At 47.8% G+C, this 15,200-nt stretch overlaps 1 protein-coding gene across 1 annotated transcript; it reads left to right on the top strand.

Annotated features, from left to right (window-relative positions):
- Positions 1 to 3,190: 3,190 nt before the first annotated feature.
- On the top strand, positions 3,191 to 8,855 carry HHEX (hematopoietically expressed homeobox). Its single transcript, XM_030802514.1, has 4 exons — positions 3,191 to 3,586; positions 5,587 to 5,765; positions 5,914 to 5,964; positions 7,752 to 8,855. The coding sequence occupies exons 1-4, from the start codon at positions 3,226 to 3,228 to the stop codon at positions 7,968 to 7,970; spliced, it is 810 nt and encodes a 269-aa protein (XP_030658374.1). The 5' UTR covers positions 3,191 to 3,225; the 3' UTR covers positions 7,971 to 8,855.
- Positions 8,856 to 15,200: the final 6,345 nt, after the last annotated feature.

The raw sequence follows: 15,200 nt of genomic DNA, 5'->3' as shown, positions 1-15,200 counted from the left end.
GTAGACACAGGGTTTTACTATATTGGCCAGGCTGGTCTTGAACTCATGACCTCAAGTGATCTGCCAGCCTCAGCCTCCCAAAGTGCTAGGATTACAGGCGTGAGCTACCACCCCCTGCCAATCGTTAGCAATTTTTTAGTAACAAAGAATTTTTAAATTAAGGTATGTACATTGTTTTTTAAGACATAATGCTATTGCACACTGAATGTAGTATAGTGTAAAGATAACCTCCTTTACATGCACTGGGAAACCAAAGAATTCATGTGACTTGCTTTATTGCTATGTTTATTTATTGAAGTGGTCTGGAACTGAACCTGTGATATCTCCCTCTTTATATATACATATATGTACATATACATACATATGTGTGTATAAATATACATGTAGATGTGTGTGCACATATATGTATATATTGAAGTATTTAAAAGTAAGCTGCAGATATGACCCATCACCCCTAAACACTTTAGCTTGCAACTCCCAAGATCGCAGACATTTTCCAAAGTAACTTGCAATACCAATATCACATCTAAAAGATTAATAATGTCAACTAACATGTACTTCATAGTTTGTCTCAATTATCCCCCCCCAATAAAAAGCAATGTCTTTTATAGTTTTTTTTTTTTTTTTTTTTGAGACAGAGTGTGGCTCTGTCACCCAGGCTAGAGTGCAGTGGCGCGATCTTGGCTCACTGCAAGCTCCGCCTCCCGGGTTCACGCCATTCTCCTGCCTCAGCCTCCTGAGTAGTTGAGACAACAGGCGCCTGCCACTACGCCCGGCTAATTTTTTGTATTTTTAGTAGAGACTGGGTTTCACTGTGTTAGCCAGGATGGTCTCGATCTCCTGACCTCGTGATCCGCCTACCTCGGCCTCCGAAAGTGCTGGGATTGCAGGCGTACGCCACCGTGCCCAGCTCCTTTACAGTTTTTTAAAATCCAGAATCCAATTAATTGGGATGATATTATGAGGCCTTGTGAAAATCCTCATCGTCAACATTTCACTTGTTTGTTGATGATGATTCTTCTTGAATGAATTATTACATTTTTTGATTGTACCAATTTTTCTACATCTGTTAGCTGGCATTCTTCCAGCTTTCACATCCACTGCACCTTTCTCTGAGTACCACTATGGACTCACGGATTGTTATATTCAAAGTGGTATAACCCCTAATGTATTTTTAAAGCTTAAATCACCCCAAATTTTGCCGATGGAAACCACTCCAAGGTGGTCCCTATTTTCTTTTCACGGTTTCTGGCACAAGATGTCTTTGAGCTTACCTTGTACTTTTCTTGCCCTCGATCTAGAACCAGCCACTTCTTCAAGGACTTACTTATACGACAAATAGATCATACATCCATCTAGTGCAAGTCTCCAAATATTCACAGCTATACATGCCCCCTCCAATCCCACCCCTTTCTTCATAGTCAGCCAATGTTCGTTATCCTTCCAGAGATAGTTTAAATCATGGAGTAATATATAAATTTATAATTTATATGTACTGTATAACGGAGCAATTATATTCTTACCTACTCCCAACATGCTTTAACTCGAAAGATAGTGTAGTACACTTCTGAGTTTGTCTGGGCTTGTAGCTCTTGTCTGTCATTAGATTCTGAAAGATACCTATTAACACTACCCTAAAAAGATTAGGAGCCTTTAGGCCAAGTCTCAAATGTTCCAGATGAGAAAAACTCAGAGACGGTGACTTGACGAAAGTTGCATTAACTAACAACGCTCACATGCTATTCTCTGGACTTGGAATGTCCAAACACCCTGGGCTTGCTGACACCCACTGACTTTTCAAACATCAATTCTTGGGAAGCTTTTCTCTTCCTTAATGTCCCCCAGATAGGTGATGTCCCCTTGTTACAGGTTTTAGATCATTATGTACATCTCCTTCCTAGCACATACATGTATTAAAATTTGTTTCCTGTCTCCATGAGGAGAGGGACTACATCTGTCCTTTTCACTGCTGGCACACAGTAGTTGCTCAACAAAAATGTGCGAAGTGAAACTCCAACAGGCGGTCAGGCTCACAGGCCACGCCTCTTCCTATTGTGGTCCCGCTGCGTTTGGACAAATAGTTCCAAATTATAAACTTTAAAACCTGAGAAGTCTCAATAGAAAAAGCGGGGAAGTCTTTCCATTTCCACGATTAATGGAGGACCTTAGCAGAAACGGCTCACCGCGAGGTGTGACGACCGCAGGAGGGCGTCAATCAAGAAAATGCCCCCTTGCCCCGGAGGCGAGTGGAGCCTCACAGAGCCGAGGCCGTACGGGCCAGCAATACGGACTGCTTCAATAGAAAACACGTGCAAAACCAGAGAGCCAGACTGCGCGCAGCTGCGACCCTCAAGAGTCAGCAGAAAAGAAACGGAGCAGCCCCCACTGGATTGAAGACTGCACAGCCTCTGCCCGGCGCTGTAGGACCCGGGCCTCCCCTTGATTGCCGCTCGCAGCGGCTTCTGCCAGCATCCTCGCGGAAGTGGCTTGAGTCCGAGGCCTCCAAATGAAACCGGGTGGAGCGGCCAAGAGTCCCCAGCACCTGAACTCCAGCCATCCGTATCCCGCCCGGCCGCAGCTAAGGGCCGCCGAGCAGCCCTAGGAACCCAGGGCGCTCTCCCGCTCTGAGCTCGGGAGGCGGCCGGGGTGACAGCCAGCGCGACTGTTAATCCAGGGAGCGCACCCACCGGGGAGGCGTCTTAGGCCAGCGGCCTCTGCTCCCGCCGAGTCTCGCTGCTCCTCGCCTGGAAACAGCTGCTGCCACCCCGGGCCCGGGCCCGGACGGCGCCCCTGAATTTCGGCAGAGGTGCCTCGGGGCCGCGGACAGGGCCGCTGGAGCCCGCACTCCAGGAGGCCGCCTTCCTCGCGCCTCTCCCGACGGACGCGGCCCAGGGCTTCCCTCGAGGGCGTCCTCGGCCGGGGTGCCTGGAGGCCCCTGGGGCGACAGCGGCGGCGGGGCACCAGGGCGCCAGGTCCCCGGAGCCTGGGAGCAAGCGCGTCCCGGGGGCGGGGAGCTCGGCTGGCGGGGCGGGCCGGGGTGGGGGCGGGCGGCAGCTCTTGGGGCCCCGCGCCATTGGCCGCAGGGCCCGGCGGCAGGAAGGGGCCAGCGAGCGCGGCCCCACCCCGCGGCCGGCGGAGCCTATCGCCGGGAGCGCGGAGCGCGGATAAATGTAGCGCCGCGGCGCGGGCCAGCAGCTCTGCGAGGGGCCGGAGCGCGGCGGAGCCATGCAGTATCCGCACCCCGGGCCGGCGGCGGGCGCCGTGGGGGTGCCGCTGTACGCGCCCACGCCGCTGCTGCAGCCCGCACACCCGACGCCCTTCTACATCGAGGACATCCTGGGCCGCGGGCCCGCCGCGCCCACGCCCACCCCTACGCTGCCGTCCCCCAACTCCTCCTTCACCAGCCTCGTGTCCCCCTACCGGACCCCGGTGTACGAGCCCACGCCGATCCACCCCGCCTTCTCGCACCACTCCGCCGCCGCTCTGGCCGCTGCCTACGGACCCGGCGGCTTCGGGGGCCCTCTGTACCCCTTCCCGCGGACGGTGAACGACTACACGCACGCCCTGCTCCGCCACGACCCCCTGGGTAAGGCGGCCGGGCGAGGGTGGGGACGAGGAGGCGCCACCCGGCAGGTGGCAGCGCCGGGAGGCCGAGGGGGCAAAGGGGGCAGGCGGTAGACGGCTGTGGCAAAAGCGATGGAAAAGGGGCTGTCGGGCACGCGCGGGGACGGGAGGCGCGCGGCCGGGGCTGACCGCACCGTGACTCAGATTGGTTTTCCTGCACCTTGCAGGCGTCGGGGCGCGCGGGCCGGCGATAGACCTCGCGGCGAGGGCAACCGTGGACCGCGCGTGTCACCCGGGGTGGGGCTCCCTTAGCGGGAGGGACGGGGAAAGGGGCGTCGAGGCGCCCCGGGCCGCCCCCGTGGGGCAGGGATCGCAGCCGGGCCCGGGTGGCTACGGTGCTGGACCTGGTTCAACAGGCTTGTGCAGTGAAAGAGCCTGACCCTTTTCCGTTCATACAGGAAATCTTGAGTTCTCGATAGGAGTAAATCTGGTTTCAGAAGCTGTTAAGTGTTTTCCTGGCTGCATGAAGCAGACCCTTCCCCCGGAGTAGTGCACGCTGCTGATTATTTTATCGACATCCTCAATACAGACAAATTCAGGAAACACTCGACTTCTGATAGCCGGGATCCGTTTTTCTGATATTGTTCATTTCCTCTGTGTGGGATGTGACTTTATGGCAGCTAAAATAACCAGTTGCTTCCTATTTTTTTCGAGGCTGTTTTGCACCAGTCTGAAGCCTGACGCAAGCAAAATCTCGAAAAAACAATGCTAGCTTTCAAAGCGTTGAGGTGCAGGCCTGCAGACGGACGGACGGGCCGACCGACACTACTTTGGGAGTAGGAAGCAGCAGCACCTGGTCGCCAGTTAGGAAGGGAAGCAGGGACACACAGGGCATATATTCCAGAACTTCGGGGCTTGTCCCCTCAGTGTGCGGCCTAAGAAATAAGCCGCCAGTGGTCCGCGCTGTGGGTGACCCTTGGCGCCTTCGAGGTCTGGAGCCCTAGGGTAAATAAGGAAACGGGGCGCCTCTACAGTTTTAAATGAACTCTGTTATTGGAAGCTTCAGGAGGGACCCTGAAAACAATTAACGTCTTAATTAGCATTTTAATGTCGCCATTATTACGGCGCGGCCTCTAGCTCAGCCCTTTACCTTCTCACCGTTACAGGGAGGGGGATTGTATTTTTAGTTCATCTTTTTATGTTTTTGAGTTGTTATCCTGTCTGTCTGATTCCAGCCTCGAGGGTTTGATGATACGGCCCGAGCCTGGCTGTGGTCGCCTGTCGGGGCTGGAGCGGGACCCTCAGCCGGGCCGGGCCTGAGGGCTAACGTTTTCACAGTGCGCCCTGAATTTCCTTGGGTTACTGCTGGGACCGCGCAGGAGGAAGCAAAGAGTTTTTCGAGCTAGACCAACAGGAAACACATTGACGGAAATGTTGCCATAGCCCATGGGGTGGCTTTAACTGGCCGCCCCCGCGGGCTGGGTGTGAAATCAGAGGAGGCCGCGGCTCCCCCAGCCAGGATTGGAGGCTCCTCGCGCAGCCTAATGCGGGCGTCCGGGCCCGAGCGCTTCCCGCGCAGCCAGGCCTCGTCGGTGCAGCAGCCCCGCTCCTCCCCAACACGCACACACCCGGTGTTCGAAAGTGCAGCTCACCAAGGGGGCAAAAAGTTATGTATAAATCCGAGAGCCACTGGGGAAAGAGGGTCGTGGTATTGTAAGCCCAGCCGGTAGTGCCCATTCTTTTCGGGGTTAAAGATATGTCTGGATTTACTTCTAGGTGTGACGGCTGTGTGTCTGTCTGTGTGTGTACAAGGCTGTGTGCATCTGCAGTGTCAGTGTGTGACTTTGGGTATGTTTGTGTGTTGGTGGGAACGTGTTAGGTCCACGTGCCGGTGGGTGTATGTGAATGTGTCTGGTTGGGTGGCCTCCTGGCCTACCTTTGTCATCCCCGGGGCCCGGCAGCTCTGGGGTCTGGCCAGGCCGCTCCAGGGCCGTGGGTGAGCGCCGCTCTTCCCGCCCGCAGGCAAACCTCTACTCTGGAGCCCCTTCTTGCAGAGGCCTCTGCATAAAAGGAAAGGCGGCCAGGTGAGATTCTCCAACGACCAGACCATCGAGCTGGAGAAGAAATTCGAGACTCAGAAATATCTCTCTCCGCCCGAGAGGAAGCGTCTGGCCAAGATGCTGCAGCTCAGCGAGAGACAGGTGAGCTCGCGGGGGGCCTGGGGCCGCCTCCGGGGAAGGGAAGGCTTCTGGGGTAGGGGTCGCCGGGCCACCGAGAGAGAGGCGAGGAGCCACCCTGCCCTCTGGCACGTCCCGACGCGGGCAAGTTTTCTTTCTCTCTTTCCTGTAGGTCAAAACCTGGTTTCAGAATCGACGCGCTAAATGGAGGAGACTAAAACAGGTATGGACATGGTTCTGTTTCTATGGAAATAAATATTTTTATCACGTTATCTCAGTGCAAGGCTGTTATGGGTTGTATGCAAAAGTCATTTAAGAGACTATTTAACCTCTTCACCTTGATTAAAAAGACAAATAGTCCTGCTGAAATTCAGGATGAGTTGCTCAGGTGGCAGTAATGCTAAAAGCACCTAATGGGGTTCCTATATCAATTATGCTTGGGTTTTCACACACTGGCTAGTAAAACTCCCAGCTAATTGTTTTATAAATCCCATATGTTGTTTATCTAATTAACGCAGGAAAGATAAAGTAATTGACAGTAAATGACTTAAGCAGTTATCTTTGGGAGAAAATTGTTTCTTTTATTTACACAGCCATAATAAAACCAGGCAGAACTCAAGGGTAAATATAAAGAAACAAACACCTTTAAGACTTGTTTGCACTGTTTTTTAGAAGAATTAAATGTCAGGGAGTTTAAAAATTATTTTCTATCTAACGCCAGCTCTTAAAATGAAATATAAAACTTGTAAGAAAATATTCAAGCTTGTTTGGAAAGTAGCTTAAACTTTCTGACAGTCTTTCTTCCAGTGACCTTGTTTCGCAATATGTGATAAAAAGTAAAGGCTAATTTAGTTTTTAAAAGAAGGTCTATTGACTTAAAGCTAAACATTCATTTTTGATGTCCTAATCTGGATATACTCTCCAAAGTTATCTGATAATTGCTGAATTGTTCACTTGTCATTGTATATACGGTTTATAATAAATACTTTGAAACAATGAGTGGAGAAATTTAAAGCAAAGTGGATTTTAAAATTTATTGATCATTACTTTTTCATTAAGAAGAAAGTGTCCCAAAGAATATTTTGAAATAGAAAATAAAGTTCCCATAACTTCATTACTGTAATGTGATTTAAATATTTGCAGATTCACTGTCAATTTCTGACGGCGTGCATCTATTTGTTGAGACTATAGGCTTGCAACTATATAACAAATAGATGTTGTAATATTTCTATGTAATATTTATATGCATTTTAGACAAGTATAGGATTAAAAATTCACTAGCTTATATACTTAGTAGTTCTTGGTCAAAGGCTTGACTCTAGTTTACCAGAGACCTTAAAAATAGTGGTTTCTATGTAATATGGGGATATTTCCCAGAAATTTGCCCCAGATTTTAAGTAAATTGTAGCTAATTGTCTACCTTCTGAGTTGGCAGCATTCTTCCAGATCCACATTTTTTTCTTTGCCATGATTTTGTAACTTGTTATACATTTACACATGTAGATATTTATAAATTTACTCCAGAAAATGAATGAAAAAAGATCCAGTCTAATAATTGAAACTTTGTTCTTAATTCACCAGTCAGCATTCTTATTTTTAAAATGTCTGAAAGACTGTTAATTGGCAAGGTTTAAATATTTAAAGAATGAAGTTAAGGTGTATCTGTAGTGATCTGATTTTCTTTGCCCCTTAAACTTTTGAGAATATTGAAACCATGGGTCTGGGCTGGTGTTAAGTAACCAGAATTCGTGTTCAATTGGTATATCTGCACTTATGTTCATGACTGGTTCACATCTTTTAAGCGTATAATCTTTGATATGACAGAAATTTTTCTTCCAAAGTGAGAAAAAAGCACAAGTATGTATTTCCTGAATAAGATTATAAACTGAAAACACTCAGTAAACTAAAAATTAAACGATGGAATAGGATGAAGAGACATTTCGATTTATTCCTCTCACCTATCCATATTTTATGATCCTTCCAATCTCCATTTTCATTTCCTTTATTCAGGAAAACCCTCAAAGCAATAAAAAAGAACTGGAAAGTTTGGACAGTTCCTGTGATCAGAGGCAAGATTTGCCCAGTGAACAAAATAAAGGTGCTTCTTTGGATAGCTCTCAATGTTCGCCCTCCCCTGCCTCCCAGGAAGACCTTGAATCAGAGATTTCAGAGGATTCTGATCAGGAAGTGGACATTGAGGGCGACAAAGGCTATTTTAATGCTGGATGATGACCATTGGCATTGGCATGTTCAGAAAACTGGATTTAGGTATAATATTTTGCTACAGAAAATCTAAATAGAAGAACTGGAAGGCTATATAAGAAAGGGAATCAATTCTCTGGTATTCTGGAAACCTAAAAATATTTGGTGCACTGCTCAATTAACAAACCTACATGGAGACCTTAATTTTGACTTAACAAATAGTTTTTGTACTGATCTTAGGTTGTTTTGATAAAGTGACATTATAGTGATTAAATTCTTCCCCCTTTTAAAAAACAGTAAGTTGTTTTCACTATTTATAAAAAAGTAATTTTGAACTTTTTGTTAAATTTTTAAGTTAATAGCTTTAAAGGTTTTAATAGGACCTTCTTGAATGACTTTTCTGTAATCTGTTTATTTCCCACTTAATGGAAAGGCAAAGGGGTACCCCAAATCCAGAGGTGCCTACATTTCAGGCAGCCTTGGAGTATTTTAAAAGGAAAACATTCTTTACTTTTATATGACATTCTTATACTGCTGTCTTAAATCCAAAACCATTTCAGAGCTCTTGTCTCAGAGATGTGTGTTCTTTTTGTCAGAGAAATAGTTGATAAGAATCTTAAATGCTTGTTTTGCACTATCACTTAGTACCTGTTTGACCAAGGTGTTAAGGGGATAGTACCTCCAATTCAAGCAGAGAAACTGACCTGACTAAAATTAATCGCAGATGAACTAGAAGTCACAGGTTAATTAAATGTAAGTAGATTGTAGATACTGTTTTATATCAAACAATGTTTATAATGTGTATATAGAATTGTTCACTGTAAAAAAAAAAAAAGGCCAAAATGTTTTTTTTTTAATAAGTAACTTGACTATAAAATAAAGCCGTCCGTGGGACGACTGACCTCGTTGCAAGTATAATTCTTTGATTTTAAAAAATCTGCACACCTTTTCTTGACCTCCTGGGTGCCCGGCGCAGTGCTGGGCTCTGGGGACAGGAAGTGACTGGGGCTGAATCTTGCTGGGGCTCTCGCTCCGAGTCCCAGGACCGCGGGTGGGTGCCTGGAACGTGGGTTGGGGCCTCTCCCGGGCCGTTTGCCTTGGGGCTCTTCTCCTGCCGGCGGATTGCAAGCCGGGTAGGTTCGAGTCCTGGGCACGCCAGGCAACGGGAAGAGCCGAGGCCCAGGCCCGCTGCGCCGCGAAGCGCGGGGCCGTCTGGACCCCATCGATTCTCCTCGGCAGACGGGCTGGCCCTCACCGTCCTTGACCGGCTGAGTCAACACCGCGTCATCCCTCGGCCCGGCCGGGGCTCGGGAACCCGCTCTGCGCGGCGGGGCCCGGGGTGGGGAAGTCCGAGTGGGGGGATGGGGGGCCCTGGCCGAGGGGAGCGGGGAGGTGGTTTTCGCTGAGAGCGGTTCTCGAACCCGCGGAGCTTCAGAACCTCCTGCAGGGCTTGTGGAAGCCCAGCCCTGTTCCTGGAGTTCTGATCTGTTAGGACTGGGCTGGGACCGGGAATTTGTATTTCCAACAAGCGCTGAGGTGACGCCAAAGCTGCGGGCCCAGACACCACCCCTGGGGAACCACTGATGTGAGCGCACGGGGTGTGGAAGAAGCAGGTGGGACCGGCACTCCTCCCTCCCACCTGCTTCCCTGGGTAACTCTGGCCAGCAAGAGGCTGGGGCGGAGGGCTGAGAGGAAGGAAAGGCGAGAGGGAACAGAGGAACGAGGGGCTTATCCAGGCCAGTGGGAGTGAGGTTTGATGGCTGAGCAGAGGGCGCAGGGTGGAGGAAGGGGCACCATGAAATGGAGGGAGAATGGGGTGCTGAGGTTATGTGGGTGTGGGGGCCCAGGTTTCTGATTGTTCAGGGTATTGCTAGTCTGTGCCAGCTGCTTGCCTAGCTGAGCCATCAGGTCTCTGACATTCCAGGAAAAACATGACAGAGATCTGTTGGGGAGAGGCCTGGAAATCTCTCTCTAGCCTTGGCCCCCATGGAGGAGGCCTCTAGTTGTAGAGTTGGGTACTTCCTGGCTAAGGACTTGTGAAGGAATGACCCTACCCCTGGCCTGGCTCCTAGGGCTGTGGCGCCCCCAGATATGGAAACTCAGATGAAGGCAGTGAAAAAGTCATTGCTGTTAACGGACTTGTCACATCCGGCCTCCTTAGATTCTAAGAAGGCCCCTGGAATTGCAGGGGAATTAAGATTTCTGAGAAAAGCAGTACTAGTCCTTAAGCAGAGAGGTGTGGATAGACTTGGAAGTTTGAAGATTTGGGTTGGTGTTTTAGTTCTTGGCCTCAAATCATTTGTAGAATGAAGATGGTCTAGTTGAACCACATGAACCCCTTCCAGCTCCCAAATTCCAAACTCAGTTCATGCCGTCATTATTGTTCTCCCTACTCACCATGTCTCCTCAGCCTTGGCACCCACAGTGGCCACCCAGTGGGAGAATTTCCCTTCCCATCGGCTGTAGGCTTCAGACTCTGCCTAAAAGGTTACATCGAGGTTTCAAAGGTCATAATCCATCTCGTCTGAAAATGGGACTGTCCGTATCAGATTTTTGGAGAATGGGAGGCTTATGGACATTATATTGAATTAAAGTAATCCTGAAACCTGTGTGTGTGTTTTGCTTCTGGAGATAAACCCTAGTTAATGTTTATTCTTGAGAGTAACTGTATCGTGACTATTCAGCAAAGAAATACAGACTAATATATTGATTGACACTAGACAACTTGAGGGGTAAAATCTAGTTTTAAAGTTGACAATTCCCTGAAACCAGGCTGCTTTCCAATTTCAAGCTTATCCTAACTCTCTCCAAGTCGCTCCCATTCTGAATCTAAACATGTCCTTAAGAATCAAGAGCATGTTAACTGGAGGAGGTGCAGTATTCTCAGGACACAGGTAGGCATTCACTCTTCTGAAGTACCCCATTGCAAATTGCCAATGAAGATTTAGAAATTCCTCCTACGATCCGGGCATTTTTCATTTGTTTGTCTTTTGGCTATTTCATGTTGAAGCGGCACGTATGACCTTTACAGCACAACTCCTGTCTTGTTTTTAACTCTTTTTATCAGGAGATTCAACTTGAAAACGGTTATCATTTAGCAGAAAGACAAACAGAAAAGCACATTTTTGTAAGCAAAACGTTAATGATTGGAAGAATTGCCCTAATTTCACCATGACAGTGTGTGATTAATCCCCTGGGTCGTGTACTTATACTTTAAGTTATTCAGTTCATTGGTCTTTGATATTCAGAACCCTTTCTAACTTAATATGATATTGATTTTGTTGGATGATGTACTTTGACTCTTTAAACAACATCACTTTTAGAGATGACTAGCCTACTGTGTAGTATTTTATTTAGAGAACTGTTGCATAACATTTCTTTTTCTTACTTTTTATGGTTTTCTCAGGGTGAAAGCTGATAAGACATCTTGTGGGAAAAGAGGAAACCATCTCTGATAGTGAAAGTACCTTTTCTCTTTCAACTTTTCTGACAAGCTTTTGTGTGTGCGTGTGGTTTTCATTACTGTGAATATTCATCTTAGTTAATGGGGGCAGGACAGGAATTCAAGAAAACTTATCTGGGCCGGGCGCGGTGGCTCACGCTTGTAATCCCAGCACTTTGGGAGGCCGAGGCGGGCGGATCACGAGGTCAGGAGATCGAGACCACGGTGAAACCCCGTCTCTACTAAAAATATAAAAAATTAGCCGGGCGTGGTGGTGGGCGCCTGTAGTCCCAGCTACTCGGAGAGGCTGAGGCAGGAGAATGGCGTGAACCCGGGAGGCGGAGCTTGCAGTGAGCCGAGATTGCGCCACTGCACTCCAGCCTGGGCGACAGAGCGAGACTCCGTCTCAAAAAAAAAAAAAGAAAAAGAAAGAAAACTTATCTGGACTTGGGGAAAATGCATTTTGCTGGGGACAGAAGAGACTTACTAAAATTCCCACTCCAGATATATTGGCATGTGGAAGCTGATGAACCCAAAAGCTCCTGATTTTGATTTTTTTTCAAGATCTAATAATCAATGATCCTTTAAATCTGTGATTGGAGATATGTGACTACTTACAATATGAGACAGAATGTGAATACCAATCACCCAGGATGCTTCTAAATGATTGGGAGTTCAAGCTAGGCACTTTGGGAGGCCAAGGTGGGCAGGTCACCTGAGGTCAGGAGTTTGGGACAAGCCTGGCCAACATGGTGAAACCTGTCTCTACTAAAACTACAAAATTAGCTGGGCGTGGTGGCATGTACCTGTAATCCCAGCTACTCAGTAGGCTGAGGCAGGAGAATCGCTTGAACCCAGGAGGTGGAGGTTGCAGTGAGCCAAGATCATGCCACTGCATTCCAGCCTGGGCGACAGCGTGAGACTCTGTCTCAAAAAAAGAAAAAAAGACTGGGCGTGGTGGCTCACACCTGTAATCCCAGCACTTTGGGAGGCCGAGCCGGGCGGATCATGAGGTCAGAAGATCAAGACCACCCTGGCTAACACGGTGAAACCCTGTCTCTACTAAAAATACAAAAAATTAGCTGAATGTGGTGGTGGGTGCCTGTAGTCCCAGCTACTCGGGAGGCTGAGGCAGGAGAATGGCGTGAACCTGGGAGGCAGAGGTTGCAGTGAGCCAAGAACGCACCACTGCACTCCAGCCTGGGCGACACAGCGAGGCTCCGTCTCAAAAAAAAAAAAAAAGAAAAAAGAAAAAAAATAAATTATTAGGAGTTCAGTATTTTGTGGTCAAAGTAATCAGGTTGTACTGACATTTATTTTTCAGTCCATAGAGGTTTTAGGAAGTCCCAGTTGGGCTCTGTATATGTCTAATCTAATTTTGTCCCTTGATACTTATTTTTTGGTGGTGTTGATAACTCCAAATAAGAAGCACTTTGGAGACTCCTCCCACTCACCCAAAGATCTGAGACCCCAGGTCTACCGAAGAGCAGCTACCCCTTCACATGTGGCTGTAGGAAAACCACAATCACCCCGTCGTGGATACAAGCATGGGTAGCAGCAGGGGAGATGGAACTCTCTACCCCTCTCTTGCTGGCTGGGGCCCCGGGGGACACCCGCATCCTCAGCCTCCGTCCCTCAGTTCCTAGAGCGGAGCGTGGCTGCCCCGAGAGGAGGCGTCCGTCCCTGGCACGCCGTGGGCCCCGAGCGTCAGTCAGAAAAGCTAGACACCCCGAGTGATTCCCTTCTTTTGAGACAGCTCTTGGGTTCGCAGTTGCATGCGGGAAACCTCTTCAGTCGGATGTACACAAATCTCTCTGGACAACACCGAGGGCTGCGGCGAGGGGACCTTGGAGCAGGCAGAGGCATTTCCTGTCTGCGGAGGATCTTGACTTTGGAGCATCCGGCCGTCGCCGCGAGCAGCCGAACACTTTCCTGCGTCGCTACTTTAAAAAAAAAAAAAAAAGTCACTGCCAATATCAGGCGACTTTCCACATGAAAGCCAATGAGGCCGCTTCCCACTTAAAAAAGGTTTGTTTAAAACGTATTTTCTAAGCATTCCTTAGACTCCTTTTTATTTTGGAGGGGGAGTTTGGTATCCTTGAAAAACCTTAAGTATTCAAAAATCTCATTCTCTCTGAAGACAACTTCTTAGATGAACAAGTATGAGAAACAGTTAACAGCAGAGGGTCCCTCCCCTGCTGCTCGCAGACGCTCGCAGTAAGATGTGCTCATAACCTTGTTTATGTTTTTCTTTCGTGGTTTATGCCCTTCCATCCTTCTTCTGCTCGCCACTTTTCCTCCCTCGTCTTATTCATTCCCTTTCTCTTTTTCCCCCTTCCCTTTTAGGATTCCTCATCTTCATTCAGTTTACTTCCCCATTTAGAATAGAAAATGACTAATCTCCACTCTTTAGATGTCACTATTGGGGCCAAGATTTTCTTTAAATTTATAGAAATGTTCAACTTTTAGCTGAGGTGAGAACCCTGTTTGAGGGAAATGTTGCTGGAGTCCTAATGCGTTGCTCCCATCCCGCCAGGGATAATTTTTTGTTTTGTTTTGTTTTATTTTTGTTTTTTTTTTTTTTTAAGCCAAGATAAGCAATAATAATAACATAGGCCAGGCACGGTGGCTCATGCCTGTAATTCCAGCACTTTGGGAGGCCGAGGCAGGCAGATGATTTGAGGTCAGGAGTTCAAGACCAGCCTGGCCAACATGGTGAAACCCCGCCTCTGCTAAAACAAATACAAAAACTGGCAGAGTGTGGTGGCAGGTGCCTGTAATCCCAGCTATTCGGGAGGCTGAGGCAGGAGAATCACTTGAGCCACTGCACTCCAGCCTGGGCGACAAAGTGGGACTCCATCTCAAAAAATAAAATAAAAAAATAAAATAAATAGAAGAGTAATAATTCCTGAGTCTCTAGGGTCCAGGCGCTCAGTAGCACTGGAGTATAATGTAGCTGACAGAGAGAGATGCTGCAATAAGGGATGGACAGCAGATGCTGTGGCAGAGTCCGCCAGGGACTCCCAACCAGAGAAAAGGAAAAGGAAGGCTGTTCCACAGAGAAGGACGATCCTGTACACAGATCTGGAGGTGAAAGAGGGCAGGGAGTATGCATGACTGGACTCCAGAGATTTTGGATTTCAGAATTTTGAATGAGGGATTGTGGACCTGTGTTCTCTCTACCCACCACACAGGTCTCTTTGTTTTTGCTTTGGCACTTTCCTCTCTCTGGAACGCTCTTTCCCCCAAATATAGCCTCATGGCTTGCTCCCTCCTCTCCTTCAGACATGGCCTTCCCTTGCCACCTTTTTACAATGCCAACCTCCTCTTCCTATCCCCAACAACAATTTAATTTTCTCTATTTCACTTAATGCAATTGGATATAATATTTTTACTGCCTTATTTATTATTTGTCCCTCCTCATTGACATATGAACATCATGAGGGTAGGGATTTTTGTCTGTTTTGTTCACTGTAACGTATCTTCAGCCTGACCTATTAGGTGCTTGTTAAACATATGTTAAATTAATGAATTACTGAGCGCGTACTATGTGCTGCTAAATATTATGTAAGTCTTTCACCTGCTTTATATCATTTAATCATCAACGACCCTATGAGGTAGAGGCTGTTATCAACCCCATTTTCCAGATAAGGAAACTGTCACTGAGAAATTAAGCCCAAAACCTCAATTACTATACCAATCAATGTTGTAATGAGAACTTCCTCATTGAATCTGTTGCATTCTTGAAAAGGTATCAAATCAAGTCTAATTCTGGCTATAAGAAGAGAGTTGAGGTTTCTTTGCTTATCTTAATC

This window comes from Nomascus leucogenys, chromosome 3, assembly GCF_006542625.1.
Source record: "Nomascus leucogenys isolate Asia chromosome 3, Asia_NLE_v1, whole genome shotgun sequence".
In the NCBI taxonomy this organism is placed as follows: domain Eukaryota; kingdom Metazoa; phylum Chordata; class Mammalia; order Primates; family Hylobatidae; genus Nomascus; species Nomascus leucogenys.
The sequence above is the reverse complement of the archived record's forward strand: the minus strand, read 5'-3'. Positions and strand labels throughout refer to the sequence as shown.

What these genes read in the sequence shown, in the direction of transcription:
- HHEX (XM_030802514.1), top strand. Translation starts at nt 3,226, where the DNA reads ATGCAGTATCCGCACCCCGGGCCGGCGGCGGGCGCCGTGGGGGTGCCG. An exon ending in GCTCCGCCACGACCCCCTGG is followed by an intron (nt 3,587 to 5,586) that starts GTAAGGCGGCCG and finishes TCCCGCCCGCAG; the next exon opens with GCAAACCTCTACTCTGGAGC. An exon ending in TGCAGCTCAGCGAGAGACAG is followed by an intron (nt 5,766 to 5,913) that starts GTGAGCTCGCGG and finishes TCTTTCCTGTAG; the next exon opens with GTCAAAACCTGGTTTCAGAA.